We start from the raw sequence: 12,658 nt of genomic DNA, 5'->3' as shown, positions 1-12,658 counted from the left end.
AGTGTGGAGACATAGAGTGTACTTTGGGATCTTAAATAAAAGGATCACATTTGAAGCAGAACAGTTGTTAAACTACAGCAAATATTATTAATGCTGAAACAAGAACCAAATTAGCATTTACCGTAAGCAGAAATACATTGAGAATATTAGACAGACAGAATGCAATTAGCAAACTTCATAAGAAATTAGAGGATTGAACTACTGTATGTGGGGTAGAAAAAAAAAGCCTTGGTGAATCTTCTAATATATTTTGACTCTAATAAAGGAGGCAAACAGAGGATGACTACAGATGGATTCTCAAGGACTATCCCAGTAAAAGTAACGGGATATTATATGAATTTATCAGATATCAAACAGTTGAAAAGTAGAAGAGTATTCTGAGGAATTATCACTGCATTTGTTTGGGATTTTTTTTTTGTTATCATCTTACATCCACATTGACTTTCTACCAGTGTTTCAGACAGGTCATTGGGCAAGATCACTGTTTGTTATGCTGTTATGTTATGAAGAGCTAATAAGAATGAATTCTTGAGTCCTAATAGTGAAGCTTTACAACTTAGAATTTATAGAACTGTAGCATAATTTAAGTTGGAAAATGTCTTTTTTTAAAGTCCAACTGTAAACCAAATCCTGCCAAGTCCACCACTAAACCACATCCCAAATCACCACATCTACAAATCTTTTAAATACCTCCAGGGATGATAACTCAACCACTTCCCTTTCAAGCCTGTTCTGGATCTTGACAACCCATTCAGTGAAGATATTTTTACTAATATAGAGCCTAAACCACCATTTATTTGATAAAACAGATAAACAAAGACACGCATACTTCATAAAAATAATACAGAAATTTACCATGTTATCAAAAAAGATATGCAGCCCAGCATGAGGAAACCTTGGTTTACAGTACCTTCATAATAACCTATGAGCTAATTAATGTGTTACAGATTTATTTCAGACTCTCAAAGCTCTAACATGATTATGTCTAACCCTAACTGAATGAACAGCCCTGACCATATCCAAACAACCTACATTTCCACATTCCTCCAGAAAGAGAAAACTGTCCTTGAAAACTTAAATCATAAGGTTTCCTTAAGATGAACAATAGAAACAAAGTACCCCTGTGAGCAGCTTATCTCCTTACTACACTTGAAGATCAGTTTTTCTCTGAGGCAACTTGTACTTTTCTGAAACATGGAACTGAGTGACACACATCAATTATTTATGACAAGTATTGTACTTTCTATATTAATCAATTCTTATAAAGCATCATTTCTGAGAAGATGCTGAAAGAAAAAAACCCAGGCTTGAAACAGTTGGCTTAAAATTCAGTCTGAGCTCTTTTTATGATGTGAAAATATCCTTCTTGGTAATACTAGAATCTTATACTCCCTGGAGGTGTTTGTAAGAAAAACTGACAGTTCTCTTCAGTTTTGTTCTCCAAGTCGATTTCATATATCAAGATCTTCTGTAGAGATCTTGGGGGTCATTGTAAGGTGTTGAAAATGTTGTCAGTCACCTTTCTGAGTGACCACAGACAGGCATTCAATTCCAGAGTGAGAAAAAAAATGTAAATTTTATGTGAATCAAATAGGGAGTTCAAGTTAACATTTCTTGCCATTGTACCTAAAACTCAAACGCAAAATGAGGGCTAAAGCCTGTCCTATCTATAGTAGCTTCATTTCATAGAATGAAATGCAGCTTAGTGTCATTTCATAGAAACACTGTTTCTGCACCTCCTTCTTTTAATTCACTACCAAAACAGGTTTCCACAGACAGCCTGACTTTGAATGCCTCAAGCCTTTGCTTTTAGTGACTCACAGTGGGAAATGCAAATCCTGGCTTGATCCTCTTCCATTAAAGTCAATGGTGGAATTTCCAAGAGCTATGATGGAAGCAGATTTCACTCATTTCCAAGAACTTTTCCTGGTTTTTAGCAATTCTTTATGCCTGTAATACTCAAATGAACTGGAAGAGCCTAGAATGTGAGCATGTACCCCTTTATCCTTCTAATAGAAAACTGGGTCTAAAGAGGTTGCCAGTAATTGTAGTTGCTTCTTGTATTTATTTTAGAAATATTTCACATTTTTAATTCTTTTAGCATTGTAGTTCTAATACTATTTTGATGATTTGGATAAATCCTTATGGAGATCTCTGGTGTTGGGGTAAATTCCTGGCTTGAAGGAGTGACAGAGGTATAATATTGCAGGCTTCATTCAGGATCAGCTGTCTGGTAGGAGTCATTGGAATAAATTAAGGATGCAATTCCTTGGCACTAACAAATTAAATTCCACTTTGGGAAGTCACTTGAAGAGAGGAAATAGTAGTACAGTGCCTTGCCTTGAGAAAAAGAGTGAGTATTCCTCAACAGATCACATTACCTTTGTGGTATATATGCTGGTTCTACTATATAAATCTAACTGACCCAACTAGTGTAAGAGTAAAAGTCAAAGTTTAACAGTTATACAGATCATTTTATAGACTTGGGAAGCATTTATTTTCTTAGTGACATTTATTTTTAATTGGCTTGCAAGGAACACAAAAATGTTCAGTGCTTGTAATAGAAGCAATATCTATACTTGTGACAAAATAGAAAACTGTTTAAAAAAAATAAATAAAATAAAATAAAATAAAATAAAATAAAATAAAATAAAATAAAATAAAATAAAATAAAATAAAATAAAATAAAATAAAATAAAATAAAATAAATAAAGTATACAAGATGGCGAGACTTGAAAGGGAAATGGCATTTTGTGTTCTTGTTTCCTATTTATACTAAAATGATGTGGTTTTTTCTTTTTTTTTGTCAATAAAAAGCATCCAGATATTATGGTGTGGACTTTTTCATTTCCATCCACAGACCACCTCTAACTCTTTAATGGTTCTAGAAAGATTTGTCATGATTTACACAGGGATTAAAAGCAAACTCTAATTTGTGATGGCACCATACCTGGAAGTATCCCTGGAGCTCTACTTAAGGTTTGAGCTTCTTCCAAATCCAAGGGCTAAAAAAAAGGATTTAGTGTTAACAATAGATCCAAATACTTGCAGAAATACTTTTCTGTAAAGCAACAGTATGTACAACTGCCAACATATTGTGAAAGCACAGTGAATGCCAAACAGGAGAATTTCTAGGAGACAAACATTATATGCCAAGCGTGCCTGTGATCCACTCTGTGTCCAAAAAAGATTTTTTTCAGCTGCATTTTGTCTGCTGTTTTGACATGCAACCATGCACTTAACTACAAGTAGTTTAATTTTCCTACATTTAGCCATTTCTCCCCCTCCAGCTTGTGAAGATCACAGATACAGATGTGAAGCATTTATCATAGCTTGAATCCCTGTTATATTCAATTCCTTTACACTGGCATCGAACTGTTTAGCTTTCATAAGTAACATTGTGAGCCATAGTGAACAGCACAAGGATTGAATTCATACCTTTCAGTACCCTGACTGTTTGATGGATTCCAGTCAACAGAAATGGTGGTGGAGCACACAGCTTTATTTATTTGGGTGAGGATCTAGCTAAGTATACTGGTTAGCATTAAAGACAAAAAATACAACTTGCTGATTTCTAGAAGCATTGGCATGTTTATAAGAGTGGTGTGTGCACATCTTTCATTACTAAAGGGAAATCCAGTGAAAAATTCCACAGTGCTCTAACACACCCAGATCCGTTCCATCCTTTAAATTTCAAATACTATAGAGCAAAAAACATCACTTCTCCTTAACTATCTAGAATGCAAAACAGCACAATCAGTCTTATTCATCTGTACTGGACATCACACATCTATCAAACTGGGGAAAAAAAGTGAGTCTACATTATCTTCACATAGAACAGCAACTAAAAATCAGCTTAAATGAAGACACAGGCATGAAGCAAGAAAACATTCTAGTCCAGGACACACCTCAGCCACATGTGATTAAGTCACAAATAATTAGAGAAGAATGTGCTTAAACTGCTGTCTCATACAGGACCTCTGATAAATACACAGATGTTTCTAAAACAAACACAAAATCCAGCCAGGTGAACAACTTTTCATTATGTTCACTAAGCTTTATCCCGCTCATAATTTTTTTGCAGTGCAGTCACTAAAACAATGACCTGACATGGCTGAAGTTGTAATCTCTTTTAATTTGTTTTCAAAATGGAATTTTGATCACAGTGTAGCAATTTCTTTTAAGGTACAGTGAAATTATTTTTTGATTACAAGCTGATACTTAAAATTTTTAACTTGTAGATAAAATTATGAAGCCCTAAAAATACAGTTTTAGAATAAAAGTGCTGACAAAGCCCTTACAAAAAGAGAAGAAGCAGTCCTGCTATAATAATACAAATAACAAACAGGAGAGGTAAGTTAAGCCTCCTTCAGAGGAGCTGGCACAGTTTGTCTGTTTGTTCTGATTTATGGAGCTATTCAGTGTGGTATTGTTTAGCAAAAGCAGTTTGTAGGAATGCATGCTCTCTATGTAGTGCTACAAGACCAGAAAAAAAGTGACATATGAAACTTAAGGGCTTAAGGAAATGATGACTGCAGAACATAGCTGAAATGTCTGTATTTCTTTTGTCTGCTCTTTTCCTCTCCTGCCTGCAGCTATAGCAAGAAATGAGAAGTTCAAGTCATATTTGATATTTACTTGATGTAATAGATCTAACAGAATTACCATAGTCTTTTTATCCTTTTTCCGTGCAGAAACATGCATCTCCATTTGCCTCTGCGTAAACAATCATAACTCATGTTAACACGCTTACAAGAAAAGATGACCATGAAATTCACAGAGAAATGAATACAATATATTTGGATAAATCATAAAAGTAATACAGGCTGCAGGGGTACCCCATGTTGAGAAGTGAAAAGAAAAGTTTTGTTCCCAGGACACAGGATCAGATGTAATTTACACCAGGCTGTAAGGTGGAATGGCCTGAAAAACTACTGGGCCTGTTCATGAAATTAGACTTATCCTTCAAAACCTGCCCCAGGTGCCTCAAATGCAATTCTGTGGAATGTGGCTGTGCACAGGCAGACCTGGCAGGCTCACATGTGGGGAGAAGGCCAGATCTTTATTTTCATGGGGTTGTCTCTGATTAAAGAAAAAGTGTTGTAATCCTGTGGACATTAATTCTTAGTAACTGTCTGGTGTAAATTTACCTTTTTATTTCAACATCAACTAACCTGATCCAATCAAATTGGAAGCAAATTGTGCTGTTACAGTACTGTTGGTTTATTGTAGGTTTCAGAAGGCAGAGAACTGACTCTGAATATGGAAGACAAGTGACCTCAGGTGATTAAAAGCAATTAAGGAAGGGTGTTTGAGCCTCTTTGGCTGCAAACACCAGATTCACTTGACTGCACTGAGGAGCCCATTCCAGGGCTCATCCCACCCTGCCCACAGCCCCAGCCCCAGCTGCAGCCCCTGGCACTCAGTGCCTGCCCCATCTCCAATCCCAACACATCCCTGCCCTTGGGCCGTGTCAAGCCAGATCCACCTGGGGGCTGATGCTCAGGAGATGTGCCTGAAGCCAAGGGCTGGAGCTGCCCTAGCTGTCCCCTTGCCTGCTCTGTCCTGGATGTGGGGGTCAGGCTTTGGCTGACTGGTCCTCAGAGACCCCTTACTGCCCCCAGATCAGAAACTTTCCATCCCTTTAAACTTCCTGACAGGAATCTTCTTGCTTGGTACCTCATAGCTCAATGAAGACATGCTTTTTGTTGCCCACCAAGGCCTAATTTTATACCTGTGCATGAAAACAGGACATTTTTAAGCATAGTATTAACACGTCACAAGAGAAGCAGCTCCAGCAGGGCTGGTTGTCAGAAATGGGGTTCCTCAGGTGTGTTAAAGAGAGTAACCTTCAACAAGGACTGTAGAAAACATATAATGACTTCTTCTGGTTAATATTGAGGCAAGCAGAAACCCATTTCGTGAGGGGTGAAAAATTGCTGAGAGAAATGGGAGTTGGCTTTCTTAAGCTAAGTGAAACTTTTTGAGTTGGGATACTAGAGCTTTGCGATTTAGGTCGGATTATCTTGAAGTTCTCCAAAATGTCAACGTTTTATAAATTCCAGGACAAAAAGGTCTCAAATAAGGCCTCTTCTCTACAGTTTCTAGGTTTTCTATGAAGCTCCTCCAACCTTTCATGCAAGTATTTATGGGGAGCAAAGAAGCTAGCTGAATCACTAATACTCTGATCTGCTTGTATCCTGTTACTAAGCATTCTGGGGATAATAGTCCATTTGTTTTATGCTTTAGAAAAAACACCATAACTTTGCCTGCCATTAAATTGATGTTTGATGGGGAGCTCAGTGAATGTGACCCGTAAGGAAACAGAATAGTGTGTTTTAGTCTTCACATTTATAACAATTTACAGCCAAAGCCACCAAAAGTATTCAGAGAAGTACTAGAATTACATCTAGAGCCTCAAATCCTTAAGAAAAAAGAGGATTTCATCTCAGTGAAAGCTGACTGTTTAAATGTATATCTACCTATCTGTGCATTTGTATATAAGAACATATAAGCATAACATCTGAAATGTTTCTTCTTCCCACTCGTTGTTATTGAAGCCATTGTATGTTCCTGGCAACATACAGAGTAGTAACAGAGGGCACCATTTTAGCAGTGCTCTGCAGGGAATTCTAGCAAAGGACACAGTGTGGCTGCATCCAGAAAGAAGGGTCTTTCTCTGTATTTCTAAGCAGTGCACTGGTCACAGAAACACAAAGTTACTGCTTTTGCAATTAGTGGATTCATGGCTTGCAATATTAATTTTGTCCTTTTTGTAACCCACTGAGTTGCTTGGCTGCTGAGGGCTTATTTGCAATTTCACAAAACAGTAGTAACCATAAAATATCCTTAGAGCATCCTTTTGAACCAGACTCCTCTATCCTTGCCCTACAGGAAGGAGCACGGGTGAGGCTGAACGGATTAGTGACAGCTCAGTACTACTGGTTGATTCTTCAGCTCTGTACGTGCCAAATGGAAATAACAATACTTTCCTTCCTCCACTTCTTGTCCAGTGTATTTAAACCTCGTGCTTTCCAGGACAGCCATTTGTCTTATTAGCTGTTTGCACAGTGCTTAGTGCCACAGCATATTACTTTTAGATGGAGCTCCTAAGCACTTCCCAACAGCTGCTAAGTTTACCTAAGGATACAAGGGTATGTTGGTATCAGACAGAACCTGATTTATTCCACTTGCTTTCTGTGCAAGCCCGTTTCCAAAAGAAAGCAGTATAGCTGTCCTAAGTCATTAGCATTGCACAGAGTGCAATTTCATCAAGTACAGCAACTTGCTCATATTCATGTAGCTTCCAGGCTGATTTACAGTTTGGTTCATGGGCAGAGTGGAGAGTGGGGGTGTGTATATGTATGGCTTTATCTGCACAAGCTCAGCAGCTGTGCCAAAAGATAGGCTGAAGATAAGTTCATGCCTTTCATTTCAGGCTTATTAGTTTGTAGCCTTCAAAAAAGACACACAAAAAAAAAGCCATTAATACTAATAGCAATCTTTCTGGCCTAATAAACAGAGCTCATACATACTGATAGCATTATACTGGCAACAATGCACTCCATATGCTCATGAAGGTTACAGGGCACATTTCCGTGTAAACCATCAAGACAGTGAACTTCAAATATTTGGAAGAAATGTTTATTTAACAACTGAATACATGCTAAAAGAAATAATTTACAGCAGCAGTTTCATTACACTTTCTCTCCAGTTTTCTAGTTCCCATCTGAATTGAAGTGATAAATACAGAAGTGGAATTATTTACTACCCAGTGAGGAATGCGTTTAAAGAATAAGCACACAACTCAGACACTGGTATAGCAAATAAACCACCTTATCACCTGTGTGGCATAATCTTGCATTTTAGTATTTTGCTGAACACACCGAAATGGAGTACCTCTAGATAACAGTACTTTACACTGTACCTCCTTACCTAGTCAAAAATATTTACATCTCTTTTGACTAATGTGTAGGTAGCAAAAACTGAACTATTAAACACATACCATTGATATTCACTAAATAATACATAAAAAGGAACAGTAAATGCGCATTCACATGCATTTAATTTAATTTTTTTACATAGTGACTTTATTGGGTCATGAAGATTTAACTTTATTTTGCAGAGATGCATGTTTTCTCAGTTTGATGTTATAGTTTAACATAATCATACAGTTTTTAGGAACCACAGAACGAATTCCCATTTCAGTGATCTGTGCAAGTGCAAAGAGTATAAGAATAAGATTAAATATATTTTTGTTCCTTGCAGATGAATACCTTAAAAGAATGAAAATAGATTTTTCTGGTCATAAATGAAATCCTTTGCTTCTCTCCAGCTTAAACAAAATTTTTACTTCTAAAGTTTGTAACTAGAGGTTTAAAGTGTCTTGTTGGCCATTTACAGAAATACCACTTTAATCTTTATTTTCAAACTTTATGTTGCTTTTAACAATAATGACATAAATGGGAGTATGAATCTTACTGAAGCTGCAGGGCATCTTTCTATACATTAATTCATTAAGGCCTATGCTTTTTGAAAAGAAGTTCATTTCACATCAGCATTAAATGTTACTTTAACTTGACCACAACATGAACCTAAAAATCAAAAATTTCTACTGTTGGCTTGATCTTTTGCCCTCTTCTTTATATAAACAAATACAAAAACTTAAACAAGACTACTCGTGTCAGTGAGGACTGTGCTGAAGTTTATAAGATATGATCATATCAATTGTTCAATGAGACTGCCAGGTCATGGTAAAAATGTTGCAACTTCCGTGATTTTGTTCTCACAGATTATCTTTCTCAGTATAGAAAAAGATATCTTAGAATTCTGACTCAATTTAATATGTTTCCTCTTCAGGCATTGTAAAAGAGGATGGTTTTGGTTTGGTTTTTTTTTAAGGAGTTCCTATAGAACCAGCTGCTATGAACATGGAAGAGAAAAAAAAGTTACATAGCAATTCTATGAATCTGTAAAAAGGAAACAAAGTGATTTGGGGTGCATTGAAATCAATCTGAAATTTTCCCAGTGAATTCTCTGAGGTTTATTTTAAAATGGTTTCCTTTTGTAAGAAAGAGTATTGCAGTAACTAGATGGTAGACAATAACCCTTCACAAAAGGCTAAAGAATGTTCTGTGATTAAAATTAAATAATTCATTTGACAGCAGTGGTCAGAAATTAACCATAAGCTGAGCTGAAAAACTAATATTTCTGTACAGAAAAGTACATAGTTGAACATATGTTTTAATTCATCCATATTCAGCACATTATGAAATAATGGGAATTTACCAGCATACTGAAGTTCACAAGAGTCAGGTTAAACATAAGAGACTTAAAGCTGCTTTTAAAATAAATTCCCAAGTACTTTCTTAAATCATGGCCCTACAGCCTTGTCCTAGACCATTCAATGACTTTTTATCCTGAAGAATTAAATGACAAAAAGAATCCTGCAAGTTCATCCCCTTCAAAGAATTCAAAGGGGATTGAAGCAACTCAGCTGTTGGTGAAAATCCAATTTCTACACAGGCAAGAAGCCAAGGCTTCACTAAGCAGAAGGATACTTGAATTAGTGAGTGGCAAGGAGGCTGGGGCACATCGTGAGAGATGCTGTCACAGCAGTTGTGTTATATTGTGTCTGATAAGGCTGGTTGATAGCGTAGCAATAAATTGATAAATTAAATACCACAGAGTGAATAACAACAAAACAGATCAGTCATCAGTGCAGACACACTTTTATATAAAAGCTCCTTTAGCAAACTAAGGATTTTGTTCTAGTAATTTTCCCCACAATGACATTACTTGAAATTGTCATTTACAGACTCTACCAAGATAAAATACGGGAGGCTGGAGAAAGATGATTGCAAAAGAACTGGACACCATAGAACTGGGGACCAAAGGCACATCTGTGCTGAGGTGAATAAATCCACTACTTATAACCCAAAACTGACACTCATGATGCAAGTGCATTGTCTGTTTTACTCTGTTGCTCTCCTGTATATAGAATAAGACAGAAGTGCAGGACCAACTTTTCTGTTAGTATTAACTATTCTTTAAGCTGAACTTCACCTATTTACTACTTCAGCAGATTTCACTCACACGTAAAATTGTCCCTCAGATCTTAAAATGGGGAGCTGGCTTTGGGGTTGTTATTTATGTGGCCTAGTGCTGTTCCTGTGCATTTCGGTGATCTGGCCCACAGAAAGAACAGAGCACTGAGAGTCATTAGAGTGGACAAATCTCTACCACAGAGCTGGGAACACAACTCCTTAAACTGAATGTGAGCATTGCTCATGGATATATGACAGTCTGTGAGCATCAGTATTTAAATATTAGCATTCACAAATATGAACCAAGAAAGCAAGAGTCTAATTAGCAGAGGGTATTTTAATGCTATTTGTTTTTTTTTTTTAATTAAAAAAAATATACAGCTGAAAATCAATGCTCTCCTCTTCATTGGTTCAATCTATAGCAAGGTATTAACAAGTTGAATAATTTGAAATACCATAGTTAGAAAAACAGAATGCAGAATACTTCCATGCCATACAGTGACTTTCATGTTAAAATAGCTTAGTTTTAAAATTGCTTTGAAGTTACATGTCATATAGATTACTGACAGGGGAGGAGGCTAACTGCAGTGTGACCAGCTCCCCTGGAAGTTTTCCCAAACAAAAGAGTAAAGCAGTCATAATTGGAAGTTGTCTTTTTTCCTCTAAACCAATAATTAGAAAGTACAATATTTCTAAGACAAAAAGTCTAATCTATTTTAGAAAGGAGCTAATGTTTGCTGCATATTTTTTCATGGTATATTTAAATTATACTTTTAATAAAATACATCTTTAGATCAAAGCTGAAAGAAGTCATCAGTAGTAGACCAGTGTACTCCACATATTTTTTTTCTTACAGATGATGGATGGCTTATGTTCAGATTTCCACAATCAATCTCATTCAGTGTTGTTTTTCCTCTTCTAGCACATATAAACAGGAGAACTGGTAGACAAAACAAGAACAAAATCCTTGTGTCCAATCACGTGTTTAGACGTTCATCAGCTTAATGAGTTCATGCAGTTTTATATAAGTCTAGAAATGGTAGTGCTGATGATGAAAGGTGGGGCTTGTTTTTCTTTCCTGTAAGATGACAGCATGAAATACACTATTTTCTTTATATCTCTGTCAAAAGAGAAAGCAAAACTTGCCTGCTGAATACTTGCGGAAGTTTTTGAGCAGTAACCTAGGTCCAGGTGAGTTATCATCCTTGAAACTCTGGTCTTTTGGGTCTTAGAATCAGAGCAGAGAAGAAGGACTTGCTAGGAAAATTAGAAATGGATTTTATTTAAACCGAGTGGAAACTGTTTGAACTTTCCACTCTTGTAAACATCCACATAATGCCATGAAAAAGTTCATGAATATTGCATTTTTTTCCAGTTATCTGTCTATACAAGTTTCTACTTGGATGAGGTTCCTAGAGGTAATGTAGCTCAGACACTACGTGGTGCCCTCTCAAATTCATGGGTCCTCCTGTTTCTACCTTTTTTATTCTCTTGTAGGTGCTTCCACTTATTTGTGTTCACCTGCGCGTTGGCAGGCCTTTGCCGGCGCTGTTTGCGGTCTCTTTTCCAAACCTGCTCACAGAACTCATCCATGGTGTTGAGATTGGGATGGTTGATCAACTGCATGAAGTCTCTGTACCAGATCTTTTGGCTGGGGGTCATGCTGTTGGTCGCATCCTTGATCTTGGAGCCATCACCATCTTCTTCTTTGTGGAGCAGCTCTTCCAGGTGGTCATTATCGATCACCTCAAGGGTCACCTTGAGCAAGGTTTGCATGAAGCCGTGCTCCACAGCATGGCAAAAATAAACACCAGAGTCTCTCCGGTGAAGACTTCGTAGCAACAGACCCTGTTCTGTCCGGATCATGTGATCACCCACTTTTATCTGTATTGGGAAAAAAGTGGTAATTTCAATAGTTATTTTTCATATATGTGCCACATTATTCTCTAACCATGCTACTTCTTTATAACTGCTCCTATTAACTTGGTAAGGCAAAGAATTCCCAAACCCACAAAAATGGAAAACCCTTTGCCAGTCATCTGTTATCATGAAAGGCTCAAATATTTTGGAAAAACTGATATAATGCCAAGAGTCTGGTGAATTAAGAATTTACTCCTTAGTAACTACTGCTGCTGAACAAAGATCTGTTTCAACTATGTCAGATGGAATTGCTGGAAAGACTACAGAAGACCTGAGCCTGTAATCAGCAGAGTAAACATGGATACATTTAGCTGTATTACTGAGGTCTCATTATCTGTAGTCAAATCTACATCAATTTGCAGGAAAGGTTCTTTTTTCCTGTTCCTTACTACAAAAACCCTCATGCGTAGAAGTGGGTTCTGCCTAAGTGAAAAATTTACAAAAAAAATTTACTAAGGATCAAATAAAAAAAAATATTCAAAAAGCAGCTGTTCAAAATACTGGGGTTTTTTTCTGAATTAATTAATACCTAGAATGTAACTTCATTCTCTGAATGCATGTGTTGATGCAGTCAGAAAAGGCACAGACCTGTGTGCTGTTCTCTCACCGAGAATAAATTCTTAGTAATTTACTACTTATTCAAACAAAACAAAAATATTTAAAGCAGCTAATGTAACTATTCTGAACATGCT

The 12,658-nt window shown here is 36.7% G+C and overlaps 1 protein-coding gene across 2 annotated transcripts in view; it reads right to left on the bottom strand.

Annotated features, from left to right (window-relative positions):
• Positions 1-7,628: 7,628 nt before the first annotated feature.
• SEMA3A (semaphorin 3A) overlaps positions 7,629-12,658 on the bottom strand; it is a 165,710-nt gene continuing 160,680 nt past the window's right edge. For both annotated transcript variants that reach the window (XM_064421859.1, XM_064421860.1), the window contains one exon: positions 7,629-11,930. In XM_064421859.1, coding sequence (XP_064277929.1) covers positions 11,475-11,930 — 456 coding nt within the window. In that variant the 3' untranslated portion in view covers positions 7,629-11,474. The remainder of the gene's footprint in view (positions 11,931-12,658) is intronic.

Source organism: Passer domesticus, chromosome 5 (assembly GCF_036417665.1).
Source record: "Passer domesticus isolate bPasDom1 chromosome 5, bPasDom1.hap1, whole genome shotgun sequence".
Classification (NCBI taxonomy): domain Eukaryota; kingdom Metazoa; phylum Chordata; class Aves; order Passeriformes; family Passeridae; genus Passer; species Passer domesticus.
The sequence above is the reverse complement of the archived record's forward strand: the minus strand, read 5'-3'. Positions and strand labels throughout refer to the sequence as shown.